General features: G+C 42.9%; 1 protein-coding gene across 2 annotated transcripts; it reads right to left on the bottom strand.

Annotated features, from left to right (window-relative positions):
• Positions 1-1932: 1932 nt before the first annotated feature.
• Positions 1933-17955, bottom strand: LOC113446675 (uncharacterized). 2 transcript variants are annotated; one of them, XM_087913616.1, is made up of 12 exons: positions 17875-17955; positions 14410-14596; positions 12121-12276; positions 11329-11465; positions 9410-9555; positions 8340-8528; positions 7130-7219; positions 6319-6408; positions 6052-6174; positions 5205-5336; positions 3729-3845; positions 1933-2167 (listed from the first exon to the last, which is right to left on the bottom strand). In XM_087913616.1, the coding sequence occupies exons 1-12, from the start codon at positions 17882-17884 to the stop codon at positions 2054-2056; spliced, it is 1491 nt and encodes a 496-aa protein (XP_087769742.1). In that variant the 5' UTR covers positions 17885-17955; the 3' UTR covers positions 1933-2053. The 2 variants fall into 2 exon arrangements, with proteins under 2 accessions (XP_087769742.1, XP_087769743.1); XM_087913617.1 differs by lacking the exon at positions 17875-17955 and adding an exon at positions 17711-17792.
• Between the last annotated feature and the right edge of the window lie 1457 nt (positions 17956-19412).

Genomic DNA, 19412 nt, shown 5'->3' with positions numbered 1-19412 from the left:
GCATCCCCGCGTGATCAAAATCCAGACGTTTGGCAACTGGTTTCATATTTATGACGGCTGCAGTGTCCCGGGGACACATGGTCCTCCTTTTGCAACCAAGAAAAATCAACAAGGAAGCCAACGTGTTCTAACTTCACAACCGTGGTGATTCAACTTAACAATCGTGGTCATAAAACAGGGCAAAATTCACTCGGCCGAGGTCTCGCAGCAGAAATGTGGAGCGTAGTTGTCGGTCATCCTTTTATTAGGATACTTTGACAGGTTAAAAAAAAAAAAGACAATGGTGCCATTTTCGGAGCTCTACAGAATCCTTCGTCAGCCGGAGGTGGGACATTCCTTGCACTCAACGATATTCTGGAACTGATTATTTGGAAGAAAGCAACGGGAGGCAAGCAGAACCAGATGGGAGGGAAGGAGCGGGAGGCAGAGCTATCAACTCCGGCTTGCCAACCACCCTGGAATGACTCAGCCTGCAACCATCTGCTCCAACGGCCAGCAGCGTCATTAGGTGGAGACCATGTCTTCCCCACAACGCCCCGCGTTCCCGAGCAAAGCTGTTGGGATTTGCAAATCTGCAGGGAGAGTGAGAGAGCCAGGCCCATTCCCACCTGGAAGTGGCCACTAAAAGCCGGAAGTCCAAATGCCATCAAATGTCAGGAACATATTATCATATGTGGTGGATTTGCCCAGAGGCTAAAATGTATTGGACTAAAATACACATTGTGGTTGGAAAAAATGATTAAACAACATATAGATTTGAAGCTTGAAATATATTCCTATTAGGAATGGTACCAGAAGCTTATAGTAAAGAAAAGATTTACTTAATCATACATGTCTTAACAGCGACTAGAATTGTATTTGCCCAAAACTGGAAGAGTGATAGGATACCGATAAAGGGAAAAATTATTGAAAAAATATTTGAATGTGCAGAAATGAATAGACTGACACTAGAAATTAAAGAAAAAGAAGAATCTGAATATGATATGGTATGGGATTTGTTTTATCAATGGATAGAAAATAGAACAAATTAAAAGGGACTGGATGTATTGATAGAGTAATAAGAGAAATTAAAGTGATAGATACATTGGATTTTATTTCTATTATTTACATAGGAACGTGATTTTTGTTATATTGTTAAGTTTGACAAGAAGAACATTATTAATAATGGCTAAATAATTGAAATATGTACTTAATCAATGCACGATTGAAATGGAATGGATTTGTTGTATTTAAAACATATTTAATATTTTAAATATTTAATATTTAAAAAAATTAAAAAAAATACAAAAAAAGAAAAGAAGTTTGAAGTTCAAGAAAGTTTTGGAGATAACCAGGGGGTAGAAAACTAAGAAAACTAAGATTGTGGCATCCGTCCCTCTCCATTCCTGGCCAATAGAAGGGGAAGAAATGGAGGTAGTGACAGATTTTATCTTCCCGGGCTCCACTGCAGGTGGGGACTGCAGGCAAGGAATTAAAAGGCACTTGCTCCTGGGGAGGAAAGCTGTGGCAAATCCAGGCGGCCTACTCAAAAGCAGAGACAAATCCCTCTGCCAACAAAGGGGCGTAGAATCCAGGCTGTGGTTCCCCCAGTGGCAACGTATGGCTGGGAAAGTTGGACCGTAAGGAAGGCTGAGCGCCAAAGAATGGAGGCCTTTGAACTCTGGGGCTGGAGGAGGAGACTCCAGCGAGTCCCTTGGACAGCAAGGCCATCCAACCGGTCAGTCCTAGAGGAGATCCACCCTGACTGCTCTTTAGAAGGCCGGATCCTGAAGAGGAAACTCAAAGACTTTGGCCAACACGTGAGAAGGAAGGACTCGCTGGAGAAGAACCGAATGCTGGGAACGATGGAGGGAAAAAGAAGAAAGGGATGACAGAGAAGGAGGTGGCTGGAGGGAATCCCTGAAGCAGTCGGCGTGAGCTTCAATGGACTCTGGGGGATGGTAGAAGACAGGAAGGCTGGAGGAACGTTGGGTTGGACACGACTTCGCAACTAACAACAACAAAGAAAGGTGTCTGGGTGTGTGTTTGTGTGCGTGTGAATTCCTGCCCTGATCTACTCTGGCTTCTGGGCCAGGAAGACTCCCCAGCGTTGGTCTCCGGCTGCGCAGCGTTGCAATTTTGCTCGCCAACTGGATGCCATGGACTGAAATTCTTCCTCGGAGAACTCCTGAGGATGAAGGAGGGGAAAAAAATAAGAGAGGAATATTAAGAACGATCCCTGGGGAGGGAGGAAACTCTTATGAGGAAGGATATGGGGAGCCAGTTTAGGTTAGTGGTTAAGGCAACAGGCTAGAAACCAGGAGATGGGGAGTTCTAGTTCCTGCCTTAGGCATGAAAGGCAGTTGGGTGACTTTGGGCCAATCACCAGGAGACGGTGAGTTCCAGTCCCGCCTTAGCCAAGGAGCTGGCTGCATAACTTTAGGCCAATCCCTGTCCCTGAGCACAACCCACACGTTGCAGGGAAAATTGGAGAAAAAGGTGTATTTGGTATGTCTGGAGTTATTTATAAAAATAACAAAGAATGGAAAAAGAAAGAAAGAAAAGAAAGAAAGAAAGAAAGAAAGAAAGAAAGAAAGAAAGAAAGAAAGAAAGAAAGAAAGAAAGAAAGAAAGAAAGATAATAGATGGATGGATGGATGATGAGATAGATAGATATATACCATAGAGGGATAGATAGATAGATAGATAGATAGATAGATAGATAGATAGATAGATAGATAGATAGATAGATAGATAGATAGATAGATAGATAGATAGATAGATAGATAGATAGATAGAGACAGATATATATAGAGAGATAAGTAGATAGATAGATAGATAGATAGATAGATAGATAGATAGATAGATAGATAGATAGATAGATAGATAGATAGATAGATAGATAGATAGATAGATAGATATAGATAGATAGATAGATAGATAGATATAGAGAGACAGACGATAGATAGATGATAGATAGATAGATAGATAGATAGATAGATAGATAGATAGATAGATAGATAGAGATAGATAGATAGGATGGATGGATAGATAGATAGATAGGAGAGAGAGAGAGAGAGAGAGAGAGACAGATGATAGATAGATAGATAGATAGATAGATAGATAGATAGATAGAGATGGATGGATAGATAGATAGATAGATAGATAGATAGATAGATAGATAGATAGATAGATAGATAGATAGATAGATAGATAGATAGATAGATAGATAGATAGATAGAGAGACAAATGGATAGATGGATGGATGGATGACGGACGGAGGGACAGACAGACAGACAGACAGATGGATAGATTGATGGATGATGAGATAGATAGATATATACCATAGAGGGATAGATAGATAGATAGATAGATAGATAGATAGATAGATAGATAGACAGACAGATAGACAGATAGATATAGATAGATAGATAGATAGATAGATAGATAGATAGATAGATAGATAGATAGATAGATAGATAGATAGATAGATATAGACGAGGTAGAGATAAATAGATATAAGGATATAGAAATAGATAGATGATTGATAGATAGATAGACAGACAGATAAGATGGATGGATGAATGGATGATGAGATAGATGGATATAGAGAGATATAGAGATAGATGATGGATGGATAGATAGATAGAGAGAGAGAATAGAAAAATAAAATCAAGAATTTGCATCTGAACGCCACACTGGTCCAGCCCAATGGAGGAGAGGCTATCAAAAAGTAAACTGCCAGCCCACCTGAACAAATGTCTCCTTGCTTGTCTCCAGGGCTTGAAGCTCTTGGGTCAATGAAGACAACATCTGGTTGGTGGAGTCCAACGCTTGGACTCGGATGAACCCAGCCTCTTGCAATAACTACGGAAGGAGAACCAGAGGTAAAGCTATCGCATAGGGAGGCACAGATTAATTTGATAGCAAGTGACACCCACCCACACCCACACAATAGTAGAAATGGATGAATAGACTTGGTGGAAAGTGACAGAAACAGAAGGGACCTTGGAGGTCTTCTAGTCCAACCCCAAGGCAGGAGGTTAATTTGATGGTCGGAGATGGATCCTTTCATACAACAGATGGGGCTCAACTTACAGCCAAAATCAAGACCGGGATGTCTGTTGCTAAACCATTTTACAGATTTACAGATTAACAGCCTTGGAAGGGACATTGTAGGTCATCTAGTCCAACCCCCCACCCAAGCAAGAGACTCTACTACACCATTTCTGACAAATGGCTGTCCAGTCTCTTCTTGAAAGCCTCCAGGGATGAAGCTCCCACAACTTCTGAAGTCGACTTCTGTTCCATGGGTTGATTGTTCTCCCTGTCAGAAAGTTTCTCCTTATTTCCAGGCTGAATCTCTCCTTGTTCAGTTTCCATCTATTGTTCCTTGCCTGGCCTTTGGGTGATTTGGAGAATAGCTTGACACCCTTCCTCCTCTCTGGGGCAGCCCCTCAAATATTGGAAGATGCTCTCCTGTCTCCCCTGGTCCTTCCCTAGACTAGCCAGGCCCAGTTCCTGCAACGGTTCATCGTATGTTTTAGTATCCAGTCCCCTAATCATCCTGGTTGCTCTTCTCTGCAGTTTTTCTAGAGTCTCAACATCTTTTCTATGGTGTGGTGACCAAAACTGGATGCAGTACTTTAGGTGTGGTCTTACTGAGGCTTTATAGAGTGGTATTAGTACCTCCCTTGATCTTGATTGTATCCCTCTGTTAATGCAATTTAGGATTGCATTGGCTTTTTTGGCAGCTGCTGCACACTGCTGGCTCCTGTTGAGCTGGTTGTCCACTAAGACTCCAAGAACCCTCTCCCAGTCTATATGTGTCCTTTTGGTTTTTCTTGCCTAAGTGTAGGACTTTACTTTTCTCTACATTGAATTGAATTTTCATCCAGTTGTTGAGTGAGGCGCACCTGATTTTACAATCTTTTTCTCCCGTGGTTGTAAAACGAAACACTGCCTTTGTTAAATGAATCATGCAGTCATTAAGCAAACCCAACCTTTCCCATTGACTTTGCTTGTCAGAGAGTTGCAAGTGGCAATCGCAGGACCTTGGGACGTTGGAACCATACCGGATGGTTGTAAGTGTGAGGACTGATCAGGTTGCCTTTTCCCAGCAATGTTACAACTTTGGGACGGTCATTAAATGAACGGCCATAAGTTGAGGGCTACCTGTAATGATGGAGCTTATCCAGAAATTTCTCCCACCTCACATAATGTTACCTGGCCGTACTCTTCTGGGGTGAGCAGGTTGTATTTCCTCTGCTTGACATATTGGGTGAAAACGGTGGACCACGGGCGTGGCCCACAGCAATAATCAGAGATGAGAAGTTGCCCGCCAGGATTCAGCCACAACTAGGAAGAAGTCAGAGGTGGCAGTGTAAGATTGACAGTAAGCCCCAAGACGGTATTTCTTTAAGGTGGGTGGACTTCAACTCCCAGAATTCCCCAGTCAGTACGCTTTAAGGTAGGTGGACTTCAACTCCCAGAATTCCCCAGTCAGTACGCTTTAAGGTGGGTGGACTTCAACTCCCAGAATTCCCCAGTCAGTACGCTTTAAGGTAGGTGGACTTCAACTCCCAGAATTCCCCAGACTTCAGTCCCGCAGTCAGTTAAGGTGGGTGGACTTCAACTCCCAGAATTCCCCAGTCAGTATGCTTTAAGGTGGGTGGACTTCAACTCCCAGAATTCTCTAATCAGTATGTTTTAAGGTGGATGGACTTCAATTCCCAGAATTCCCTAGTCAGCTTTGAGGTGGATGGACTTCAACTCCCAGAATTCCCCTGCCAGCATGCTGAGGAGTTGAAGTCCACCTCTCTTAAACCATGCTAGCTGAGGAATTCTGGGAGTGGAAGTCCACCCATCCTAACCCATGCTAGCTGGGGAATTCTGGGAGTTGAAGTCCATACATTTTCAAGCATGCTGGCTGGGGAATTCTGGGAGGGGGAGTCTACCCGTCTTAAATCTGCCAAGGTTGAGTAACCTTGACTAAGGGCTTCTGAGTTTCTTGTTTCTACACAAGGAAGTTTAGCTTCATCTATTTATCTGCAGAGACAAGAAGGAAACTCACCAGGAACTTCCGAAAAAGACTAATTTTGTCTTCGATGTGCAGGATAGTATCTCGGCTGTAAACAATATCAAAGGAGGCTTCTGGAAATATTCTTCGGGTCACATCACTGATTTCAAATTGGACCTGGAATTAAAAATGATCAGAGAAAGAGAGGGAGAGAAATAAAAACGGGAGCCCAAGATAAAGCATTAAGTGGAAGAACCTTAACAATAACCTCACCAATATTATCTTACTTCAATTCCATATCTTTTCTTTTCCGATTCTTACCAGGGAACTGGGTTCCTTCTGTGCCCTTTCCAAAGCCATCTCCACCATGTTGGACGAAAGATCAAGGCCTAAGACCTCCACCCCAAATTCCTGCAAAGGAAATCTAGATATATATAAAAGCGAAATACCACTCACGCATCATCACAAAATCTCCAGAACCGTAAAGCCTATAAGCTTGAAATTTGGCCCATAGGTTCCTCTTAGCTTCTAGGTGCTCACTAAGAAAGGATTTTTCCAAATGACCATTAGAGCATTTAAGGTATTTCCTATATCATTATTATTATTTACACACACTGATGCTAAGGAGCTCTACGCCCCCACCCCACCTGAAAAGAAATCTCTTCCAAATGCAGAGGAGAGGAGTTTCAGTTTCACAGCACCAAGCAGCTTTAGTACAGAACAGATGAGCTAAGTCACGCCCAGGCTCCTTGCTGTCTCCTTCTTGCTCACACAGCAAATACTGTTTCAGTTTCCAAACAGCCCCCAACTCTCTCACACACTGACAGGACGCTAGCCAAAGGAATACCGATGGAGGCTGGGAGGCAAAGGCACAGTTTTTATTTCCTTATTTTCCTCCCCCAAAACTAACCCCGACCACATAGTTTTGTAGCGAAGCATCAGTTACAAGCTAGTATAGATATAATTGACCGGTTTGGAGATTTGAGGTTTAAAGACCCAACACGTAGTATGGAAGTCCACCTCAACTTAACCTCAGAGTTGAACTTCAGATTTCCCTAGCGAAACAGTCGTGACTTCTGAGGTCATTATAATCAGAATAATAGTAATAATAATACAATGAAACCCAGGGTACCTTGGCCAGGTAAAAATCGCTACCCCCAAGTCCACAGCCCACGTCCAACACACGTTGACCTGGTTTCAAATCCAGTAGGCTGGCCAGCTCCTAAGAGAAAATGCGGGATACTAGTTGGACTTCAGAACAGCACTGGAGAGGATTGTCTAGTAGTTTAATGAAAAGAAGGACTAGAGGTGACATGAGGGCAGTTTTCCAATATCTCAGGGGCTGCCCCAAAGAAGAGGTCCGCTTATTTTGCAAAGCACCAGAAGGCATGACAAGAAGCAACGGATGGAAACTATTCAAGGAGAGAAGCAACTTAGAATTAAGGAGAAATTTCCCGACAATGAGGATAATTAACTAGTGGAACTGCTTGCCACCAGAAGTCGTGGGTGTTCCAGAACTTTCCAGAAGGGACTAGTGTAGGGTATCATGTATGAGCAGAGAGTTGGAGTAAAAGACCTCCAAGGTGGGATTCAAAATTTTTTACTACCGGTTCTGTGGGCATGGTTTGGTGGGCATGGCTTGGTGGAGTAAGGGAAGGAAGGAAGGAAGGAAGGAAGGAAGGAAGGAAGGAAGGAAGGAAGGAAGGAAGGAAGGAAGGAAGGAAGGAAGATAGCAATAGCCCTTAGACTTATATACCACTTCACAGTGCTTTCCAGCCCTCTCTAAGCAGTTTACAGAGTCAGCCTCTTGCGTCCAACAGTCTGGGTCCTCATTTTACCAACCTTGGAAGGAGGGAAGGTTGAGTCAACCTTGAGTACCCACAACTTGTGAAGTCTAATCATTCCTCTATCCACGCTAGGGATAGTAGTAAATCCACCTTTAGAGAGGTGATCATTGCACAGTCGACTTAACTAGGTTAGTTAAAACCCTGGTTGTGTTTTGCAGAAGGTCAGTTTTGCATACAGTTAATCATGGATAGTGTTTTGATAGCTTAGAATATTATACAACCAACCCCACTGGCTTCATCAATGTTTCTCAACCTTGGTAATTTTAAGATGGGTGGACTTCAACTCCCAAAATTCCCCAGCCAGCATGCTGGAGTTGAAGTCCACCCATCTTAAAGCAGGCTGGCTGGGGGATTCTGGGAGTTGAAGTCCACCCATCTTCAAAGTTACCAAGGTTGAAAAACACTGATGTACATTATGCCGTCCATTGCACAAACTCAGAAAGTGTGTCCATCAGGTAGCCAATGTAAGACAGGAAGAAGGACACTTCACATTACCTTGGTGCTTTTCAAGCCCCCTGTGCTGACAAATGTGGGCCCAAAGACCCATTCGTAGCGCCGGATACTCCGAGTGGCATATTGCTCGTTGTCCAGAAATTTCTGGAAGGTGTCATATCCAAGTGTGCTTTTGAGCTCCCGGGGGCCTTTTTGGAGAAGCCAGCAAATCTGATTCTGGTTTTGCTTTCTCTGGAGGGTAAACAAACAGACCATGGAAACAACTTGAAGTTAGGACTGAGAATTTGAGGGTCACATTTGGTTTGTGCTCAAGTTTCTAGTCCCCTGTGTCTTGGCATACTGAGACCACCTTGGCAAAAATATGGTGGTCATTTTTTTTTAAAAAAAAGATAAGGCAGGTTGTTTTGCAATTTGTAAGCAGCAAACACACCCAGAATGACTAGGAATTGGGTGGCCTATAAATTGAATAGATGATAGGTAGATGGGTGTAGATGGAAACAGACAGACAGACAGATAGATGGTAGATGGTAGATGCATATAGGTATAAATAGACAGAAAGAGATGATATATGGGATGAAAGATAGATGATAAATAAATAGATGATAGATAGATGATGGATATACATAGGTGATAGATAGATAGATAGATAGATAGATAGATAGATAGATAGATAGATAGATAGATAGATAGATAGAGATAGATAGATAGATAGATAGATAGATAGATAGATAGATAGATAGATAGATATAGAGATAGATAGATAGATAGATAGATAGAGATAGATAGATAGATAGATAGATAGATAGATAGATAGATAGATAGATAGATAGATAGATAGATAGATAGATAGATAGATAGATAGATAGATAGATAGATAGATAGATAGATAGATAGATAATGGATGGATGGATAGAAATAAATGAGAGATTCATAGATTGTTAGATTGTGTGTGTGTGTGTGTGTGTCTGTGTCTGTGTGTGTGTGTGTGTGTGTGTGTGTGAGAGAGAGAGAGAGAGAAAGAGAGAGAGAACTAGGGGAAAGACTGTCTGCTTATGCTCAGAGGCCCCCTTTCCATCTCAGAGTATCGAAAGCAGAAAGGGAAGGGCTATTACCTTGATGTAGGCCTGCACTGAACGGGATAAAACAATCTCAAATCCATAAGACATGTTTCCGATCGTCACTTGGGCTGAGGTGAGGAGTTGATTGTATTCTGCCGGCTTTCGGTAAAAGGAAGGGTTAAAACTTCTATGGCTGTTTCCTAAAATAAATTGGGAGGAGTGAAAGTCAGCAGATGGTGAGAAAAAGCAAACTAGGCATCCAATCTCATGATGAAATCAAAGTGCCACCTTGTAAAAACTCTTTGAAAACAAATAATAAATCAGGATTCTCAGCTTTGCTTGCGTTGCAAGTTTTATTCTCAGGCTTTAATCTCCTATCCAACAGTTAAGCCGTGTGGGAAAAAAAACCTGGAATTTTTAAATTGTTCCCCTTGGGAACAGACTTTGCTCTAAAACCATGAGGGCTAGAAACTTTTGAGACAGATTGAAATGCTAGGGAAAAGGAGCACAAACATTGCATTAAAAAAATCCAAAACTATTCCGGGTTAATTCCTTGCAACTTCTGTTGGGGAAAAAAAAATGGCTCACAATTTTGGAGACCTTCAAAGCATTGAGCTGAGAAGAGCAATATTTCTGAGTTTTTCTAAGATTACTTCCTGGATCAAATGGATTTTCAGAATGGGTTATTTGGGATTCAACACGATGAGGAAATCCAGCTATTATCTTTGCAAAAAGGGAAAAACCAGGCATTAAAGCCATACATTGGTTTATGTGTCTATCCTAAGCAATGTTAAATAAACACAGCAATTAGTTGTGTGAATGCAGCCAAAACTATGCTTGTTACACAGTATTTTGCAAATATGATGGTTATGGAGGTATATTGCAAACTTCTGCCCTCTGGTGGCTCAGGTTGGCTATTGCAGGTGTTCCCCCCCCCAACACCTGAGCATTCTATGGAAAGGATGGTAAATACGCTGCCCTCTGGTGGTTGAAATTGCCCATTACAGTTCTTGGAAAGGGCTTAATTCTAAAAGAGGAGAAAAGGGCAGAAAGAACAGTCTGCTCTCTGCTGGCTCCTTTTGGTCATTGCACCAGAAGTGATGGTGCTGTTTAAAAGACTGCTAAATCCTGCCCTCTGGCGTTTGAGTCTTGTCATTGTACCTGTGGGAAAATGTTTACATATTCAGGTTTTTGCTGTGGCTCCTTCATTCGGTTTTTATTTCTTAAAAAAAAAAGAAAAAGAAAAAAACAGCCCCCCCCACCCCCCAAAAGGCAAAAACACCAGGAAAAATAATTCTTAACTACCATAGCAAAGGCAGAAAAGTTGGCTCAGGTTGGCCCCTGCATTTAGCTCTAGTGGCTGCATTGTGCCATTGCAGGTCTATAAATAAACCTATGCACTTTGAAGACAATTTTTTAAAAAATTATTCCAAAGGGCACAATAGATTCACCAGGTCACCTAATAACTGGGATTCACACATTTTACCATCTTTGGCCAGGTTGTAATCCCTTACATCTTTGTAAGCTTTGAATCATGGTTAATATTAGCTTTTCTGCTGCTGGTGTTTTGCAGATGGAAGCCAATGCCAAAACCAGTTTTGCAAGCACATTAGTGAACGACTGGACTGATTTTTATATTATTCCTGTTACCATCATCATCCTAATCTCAGTAAACTAACTCTGGTTTGTTCATGTTTTCACATTTTGGCTGGTTCAGAAACCAAATTAAGTACATTCTAGGTGTGTTTAATAGAGCCAATGTATCTGTAACCATGTTTCCCAATCTGGGGCACAACCAGATGTGTCAACTTCAACTCCCAGAATTCCACAGGCAGTAGGACCACCGCTGAGAATTCTGGGAGTTGAAGTCCATATGCCCAAAATTGGAGGAGAATTAATCCGCATGCAACCCTGACATTCCAGTGCCTCAGTTTCCAAATTGGATTCGGATCTGGTTTCTCAGGTGGGCTCACCTGACTGGTAAAAACACGATTCCCGGAAGAAAATATGGCCATGCGGTTTTAACCACAGAAGCATCTTCAGGATTAAGGCCTTCAGCTCAGCATCTGACAGGTACATGAACAGCCAGTTGGAGAAGATGAGGTCGAAGCTAAAATTGGGAAGACAAATAAATGATTGGAAGAAGGGAGATTCCTGCTAGAAATTTCAAATCGGCACTTCATATTCCGTAGATTTGAAGTCAGAAAGCATCAGCTTTCTGGGATATGGAGTTTGGTCTAATGGTTAAGGCGCCAGACTAAAACCAGGAGACGATGAGTTCTAGTCCTGCCTTAGACATGAAAGCCAGCTGGGTGACTTTGGGCCAATCACCAGGAGACGGTCAGTTCTAGTCCCGCTTTAGTCGTGAAACAGGTAGGTGACTTTGGGCCAATCATCAGGAGTTCTAGTCCCGCTTTAGACATGAAAGCTGGGTAGGTGACTTTGGGCCAATCACTAGGTGATGGTGAGTTCTAGTCCCACTTTAGGCATGAAAACCAGTGACTTTGTGCCAATCATGAGTACATGGTGAATTCTAATCCTGCCTTAGGCATGAAAGCTGGGTGGGTGACACACATATATTTTATGCCAGAGATTCCACGTAGTGATAAAAATAAGAAAAAAATGTTGAAAGCAATATTTCCTGGTAGTCCCAAAGGTCCTTTTTCAAGAGACAGAAAGTCCAGTGGCGTCTTGAAAAAGCACCTTTGCAATGGCTAGCTAGTCTTCGATTTGGCCAAGTTAGATTTGGTGCAAGGTGTTTTCACCTCTGGCTTGGGAACTCCAAGGTGGTAACATCAGCCTGTAAAAACGTTATGTTGGTCCGATGGCCGTTTCCTTCCCGATTCCGTTTCAAGAAGCTATCCATAAAATCAACCGCAGTCACATGATGGGCTAATCCAGCCAGCGATCCAGTAAATCGGCTGAAAAAGATAGAAGGAAGGAATAATGAACTTCGGTAAGCCTGTATTAATTTAACCTGAAGTAAAGTTAGGTTTTGGGTTTTTTTAAAAAAAATCAGCTAAGAGATTTTACAGATTTACAGATGAACAGAGTTGGAAGGGACCTTGTAGGTCATCTAGTCCAACCCCCCACCCAAGTAGGAGACCCTACAATATTTCTGACCGATGTTAGTCCAGTCTCTTCTGGAAAACTTCCAGGGATGAAGCACCCACAATTTCTGAAGGCAACTTCTCTTCCATGGGTTGATTGCTTAGATATTACAGATTTATAAAGTTGGAAGGGACCTTGTAGGTCATCTAGTCCAACCCCCTGCCCAAACAGGAGACCCTACACTGTTTCTGACAGATGGCAGTCCAGTGTCTTCTGGAAAACTTCCAGGGATGAAGCTCCCACAACTTCTGAAGGCAACTTCTGTTCCGCTAGTTGATTGATTTAGATTGATATCACTTACCTTCTTACATTTCTTCATTTTAGGGAGTTTAACCTTCTATGCATTTTCTGTTTAATTCACACTTTACAAATTGTTTATAGGCTAAATTTATAGCTTACACTCATGCAGTTCTTAATTTATAAATATAAGTTCCTGGGTATTCTATAGTAAGCACAATTCATGCAGTCATATGTGTCCATTTATAGATTGTATTTTCAGGGGTGTTTTTATATATTTAAAAAACAACAACAGTGTGGTTACAATTTTCTAATCCATTTTGTAAATGTTTCGCAAGGCAATCAATTTGATCATGTTCTATACTTTGAGCTGATCAAAGGCCAAAAGAAATGGATTGCTCACACTCTCTCTCTATTGCACAGGGCAGGCCAATCTGTCAAAATTGCAGACAGGCAGAAAGAAATTGCAGGCATGATCAACATTACAAAAGAGCTGGATTTGAGCCAAATGGTTAAATGTCTACAGTAGCCTGTGAGCATGTACAGATTGCCTTCCTCCCTGCATGAGATCTGGAACTTGGAATCGATCACTTATTGGATGGATAGGAGGCAGGAATATTATGTACGTTTTTTTCCCGGAGTTATCCAGGTATTTCTTGACATACGACCACAATTCAGCCCAGCATTCTTGTTGTTAAGTGAAACATTTGTTAAGTGAATCACTGCAGGTATTTAAGTTAGTTACATGGCTGTTAAGTGAATCTGGCCTCCCATTGACTCTTGCTTGTTAGAAGGTCGCCAGTGGGGTTCACATGACCGTCATAAATATGAACCAGTTGCCAAGCCTCTGAATTTTGGTCATGTGACCATGGGGATGCTGCTTATAACTGTGAAAAAACAGTCCTAAGTCCCTTAGGATGGAGCCTGCCTGGGCAACTGAATGGATCTGAGTGTTTACTGGCTGGATGCTTTTCCTGTTGCCAGAGCGGAGTTTTTTGTTTTGCAGCAGTTATATTCACATTGTGCTGAGAGAGAAAAATATCTGCCTCTATCTGGGATTGAACTTACACCTCCTGATTGTGAGGTGAGAGCACCACCTCTAGTCCAGTGGTTGCCAACCAGTGGGCTGGGGACCAGGAACACAAGGTTACGCTGCCCACATGGCCCGTGGGAACACAAGGCTTGCATCGCAAACAACACAAAGTAGTGAGGGGAGGAGGGGAAGGATGGAGTGGGGAAACTTGCCCCGTGTGCCTGGCCGGGCCACCAGGCTGCTTCTTTCCACTTCTTTCTTCTTCTGCTTTTGGCTGCATGCAAGGAAAGCAGCCAAAGTCTTTCTTTCTCTCCCCCAAACTCTGCCAGAAATGAGTCTCTGGGACCCTGCAAGGCCTCCTGCTCCGAGAGGCTGCGCCAGCAAAGACTCATTTCTGGCAGAGTTTGGGGGAGAGAAAGAAAGACTTCGGCTGCTTCTGCTGTTTTCCTTGCATGAAGCCAAAAGTCTCTCTCTCTCTCTCTCTTCCCCTGAGAACGGAGCTGGAGATGGTATCCTGCAATCCCAAATAAAGAACGGTCGATCAAATCAATAGGAAAATGGGGTGGGGAATTTTCCCAGGGACTCTGGTCCGCGGGATTTAAAATTATGAGTTTGGTGGTCCCTGAGGTCCAAAAGGTTGGCGACCCCTACTCTAGACCACTGCACTACTCACCCTATCCCGGCTCCCAATTCTAACACTTCCTGTCCCTCTAGGAAAGGCAGAAGACTGAGTATCTCAGGTGTATCTTCTTGAGTGAGTTCCTGGGCTCTGGAGTCCAGCATCATTTCCTCCAGCGAGGAATTCTGTGAATGTTCCTCCCAAAATTGATGCATCAGATGCCGTGAGGAGGCTTCAGGTGCTGTTGGAAAATAAAATAAAATAATGAAAAATATTGAAACATAACTAAAATATTATTTGTTCTGCCTTCTCCAGGTTATCATTTGCAAGCGGTCCTTTTGCAAAATTACAGGCAGTCCTCAATTTGCAACCGTTCATTTACTGACCATTCTAAGATACTGTGATGACCTGGAGATAAATCATTCAAAGATACTGTGATGAGCTGACACAAAGGCAACACAGTCAGATAAGCAATAAGAGTCCCTTTATTAGCTCCAACTTTGCCCCCAATGTCCTGGTTACCTTTGGGCTGGGAAAAACTCTACCAGGAACAGCCTTTGACTGCAGAAAACTCAGTCCAAAACACACAAACCGTAACTTAAAATCCAAACAAACCAAACTGAAGTAATTAGTTTGGCAGGGCAGGAGCAGGAATTTCAGACGTGAAAGCACGGCAAAACTCACACAGTTGGGAAGACGCCAGGAACACCGATAAGCCATCACGATACAAGATAAAGTCACGTTTGCTCCCAAAAGCCTGCCGGATGCAGCTTGCCTTTTTTATAAACTGTGTTCCCAGCTGCAGCTAATGAAGGGAGTCAGGGCCCTTTCCTCCCCCGTAAGCCATGCAACCCACATTGCTCCCTTCTCCGTTCCTCCCTTCGTGCCCTGGGAGGAAGAGGAGGTGGGCCTGGTTCTTCTTCTGAACTCCGTCTCCCTTGTTCTACCTCTACCCTGCTCTGCCCAGCTGGACTTTGCCCTTCCCCAGTTTCGTCCACAGCCAACAGAGCCACACTCCCACTCCCTGTCAGCTGTTTGTCTTCCTCCTGGGATTCAGACTCCAACAGGGGCATGACAGATACAACAGCACTGGAAAAAAGTGACTTATGACCATTGCAATGACTTAAAAGTGACTTATGACCTGATCAAAATTTGGACGCTGGGGAATTGACTTTTATTTATGACGCTTAACCACTGTGTTACTAATGCAATAATAACTGCTGGATTCACTGAACGACTGTGGCAGGAAAGGTCATAAAACGGGAGGGAAACCTTTCTTAACAACTGCCTTGTTTAGCAACATAAATTTTGGGCTCCATTGTTGTCGTTAATTGAAAACGACCTGTATCTATAGTATAAAAATCCAAACGAACCCATAACAGAATAATATTAAAACTGCTATTGAATAGCATAATAATGCCATGAGCTCAAAACTTTATGAGTAACTAAAAAAAATGCCAACCGTAAATAAATAGATGGCAGGGTTGATCGTTCAAAAGTCTTCTTAAATCATTCAGTACGGAATCATTTCCTAAAATGGAGGATGCTGGCAGTTGAGTGGACTTCAGAGGATTTTAGAGGCCACCTAAAATTGTATTGTTTTTAGCAGCTCTGTCACCAAACTGCTGGCTCATATCTGAGTTTCAGTCAACTGCAACTAAGGAGAAATTTCCTAAGAGTGAGCACAATTAACCAGTGGAACAGCTTGCCACTAAGAGTTGTAGGTGCTCCATCACTGGAGGTTTTAAGAAGACAGCCATTTGTCTGGAATGGTATAGGGTCTTCTGTTAAGCAGAGGGCTGGACTAGAGGACCTCCGAGGTCCCTTCTAACTATTATATTATTCTCTTTTCTTTTCTTCTTTTTATATACATTTTATTCTATGCTACTCTTTATTCTATTCTATTTTTTATTTTTATTCTATTCTATTTTTTATTTTAATTCTATTCTGTTCTTTATTCTGAATCCTATTCTATTCTATTTTTATTCTATCATATTTTTATTCTAATTCTAGTCTATTCTGTTCTTCTATTCTGAATCCTATTCTATTTTATTTTTATTCTATCATATTTTTTATTCTGATTCTATTCTGTTCATCCTTTTCTTACGCTCCCTTTCCCAGTGGCATTTCTGTTTCTTAAGGGAGAAAACTGATGGGGCATTTTGCAAAAGGGGATAGGAGGAGGGGCGAGAAGTGTGAGGTGGAGGCAAATCCAGGACTTGGACACCGCAGGAAGAGGTGGCAGATTTTGGAGAAGCAGGTGGACCTTTGGACGCCAGCAAATGACCGAAGATCATGGCCAAAGACGGACTGTGACGCGCAAGAGATAAAGGATTGAGTGAAGACAGCTTCTGGCAGCAGAGGAGGAAACCCCTGCAAACTTTAAGGGGTGAAGCAGCCTCCATTCTGTAAAAATGCTGGCTGGATTCCCACCACCCTGTTGACCCAGGCTCAGTTAAAATCTAGCACGGAGGACTTCAGTGATATTAATGAACAGCACTGACAACAAGAATAAGGAGGATGAAAGTGGAGTCGGACTAAGTCAAAAGCTAGAAATAAGCCAGGTTCGAATAGCAATAGGAGGGAGGGAGGGAGGGAGGGAGGGAGGGAGGGAGGAAGGAAGGAAGGAAGGAAGGAAGGAAGGAGAGGGGAAAGAGAGACAGGGAGGAAGGGAGGAAGAAAGGAGAGAGAGGGAGGGAGGGAGGAGAGGGGAAAGAGAGAGGGAGGGAGGGAGGGAGGGAGGAAGGAAGGAAGAAAGGAGAAAAAAAGAGACAGGAGAGGGAGGGAGGGAGGGAGGAAGGAGAAGGAAAAGAGAGACAGGGAGAGAGGGTGGAAGAAAGGAAAGAAAGAAAGAGAGAGAGAGAGAGAGAGAGAGAGAGGGAAGGAGAATTGGCGGGAGAGAGTAAAGAAGGGAGGGAGGAAATGGGTGCTTTGGACAATCGGTTGACCCCCGTCTTCTTTAAGAGGGGAATAAATATTAAGAAATGCTTGGCTCCCTCTAAACATTGCCCCCTAATTCCTTCACATCGTACAGGTAGTCTTTGACTTACAACCATTCATTTAGTGACCGTTCAAAGTTACAACAGTACTGAACAAAAGGACTTCCGACTGCTTTTCACACTTACGACCGTGGCACCATCCCCTGAATTACAATTCAGACGCTTGGCAACTGGCTCCCATTTACGACGGTTGCAGCGTCCCTGGGGGGTGAGTGTCATGCGATCCCCTTTTGTGACCTTCTGACGGAGCCCAGTCGTTAAAGGAAGCCAGATTCACTTAACGACCGTGTTACTCGCTTATCGACTGGAACGGTTCGCTTAACAGCCATGGCAAGGAAAATGGGGGCAAAACTCACTTGAGAAACGGCTCCCTTAGCAACCGATATTTCGGGCCCCATGATGGTCGTAAGGACGAGGACTAGCTGCATTGGCCGCTGTCTGGTTGTAATCCCCTTCTTGGGCCCGCTACCATCCCCTAGCCACGTTCCCACATGCCAAATGTCCCCAAATCCTTACTCACTGTTTGCCATGGCTCAGCTGGAGTCCTTCTGACAGCTTCTCCGACTTGGTAGCACCGTTTAATCATTAATTGACATTTCACCGATATCGGCGGCTGTATCGGGTTGGCCCGCCTCCTCGTCCTCCTCTTGCCTTAGCTGGAAAATGGGCTTGCATAAATGAAGCCAGGTGCCCCCCACCTTCTAATGTCCGGCACAGTGACCCCACCCAGTTCATTCTGACCACTAGGTCAGGTAGGGTTTCTACCTTTTTGGCCCCCTACTTTGGGCAGGGAAGGAAAACATCTGGGAAGGAAAGCAGCCCGTTGTTTGTTTGTTTTAATGGAAAAATAAACTTTATTAAAAATTTGGAATTACAAAATGAAAAGGAAGAAGAACTCATATTTAGAATGGAAAATGAAGGAAGGGAGAGAGAAAAGGAGGGAGGGAGGAAGGGAGAGGGGAAGACAAATGTGCAGAAATCAGGGAAAGGAAAAATAAGGAAAAGGGGAAGAGAAAGGGAAAGAAAGAGAAAGGGAAAGATAAGGTGAAGGGGAAAGGAGAGGAGAGGAAGGTAAAAGAAGAAGGGGTGGGAAAGAAGGAAAGAAAGAAAGGGAAGGGGAGGGAAGGGAAGGGAAGAAAGGAAAGGGAAAGAAAGGAAAAGAGGAAGGGAGGGAGGAAGGGAAGGGAGGAAAGGAAGGAAGGAAAGAAAATAGAAAGGGAAAGAAGGGAAGGGAATGGAAAGCAAAGGAAAGGAAAGAAGGGAAGGAAAGGAAAGGAAAAGAAAGAAGGAAGAGAAAGGAAAGGAAAAGAAAGGAAAGGAGGAAGGAAGGGAAGGAAGGAAAGAAAATAGAAAGAGAAGGAAGGAATGGAAGGGAAAGGGAAGGGAAGGAAAAGAAAGAAGGAAAGGCAAAGAAAGGAAAAGAAAGGAAAGGAAAGAATTAATGTAGCAATTCCCAATTCCCTTGAAGAAGACTTTTGGGCATCCCCAAGTCTGAAAAAAACACAACCCACCCATTTTGAAGAGGGGAAAAAAATAGCGATAAATCAAACTGTTTCAGCTTGACATGGCTAAATTTTTCAAGAACAGCACTGAAAAAAAAACCAAAACAAAAAACCTCTTTGGAAAGTGATGAAAATGTCACTCCAGTTCCACCAATTTCTCTCACCCCAAAGCAGAATTCCTGGGGGAAACTATTTTGGTGGAGTCGGTATCCCAGGTCCAAGGTCAATGGGGGAACTAGGCAGAAGTTAGTCCCAGTGATTTTCCAAGGAATTAAGCAAAAATTCCTGGATTTACTTAGAAGGGAAGATAATCTTTTTTTAAAAAAAACTTGTTTTTTTCCCCCCTCCAAAAAGGAATTCAAACCGAGTCCATCATCAACAATGGAAAGATATTTGCTTTCAAGCCTGCAAAAGACAGGAGAAAAAGTCAGAAAAGAGAATGCCTTGTGTCCCTCCCGGATACAGGGAGTCCTCGAACTTACAACAGTTCATTTAGTGACTGTTCAAAGTTACAACAGCACTGAAAAAAAGTGACTTAGGACCGTGTTTCACACTT

Source organism: Pseudonaja textilis, chromosome 16 (genome assembly GCF_049901715.1).
Source record: "Pseudonaja textilis isolate UNSWEBS1 chromosome 16, rPseTex1.2, whole genome shotgun sequence".
Classification (NCBI taxonomy): Eukaryota; Metazoa; Chordata; class Lepidosauria; order Squamata; family Elapidae; genus Pseudonaja; species Pseudonaja textilis.
Note: the sequence above shows the minus strand (reverse complement) of the source record. Positions and strands in the feature narration are given on the sequence as shown.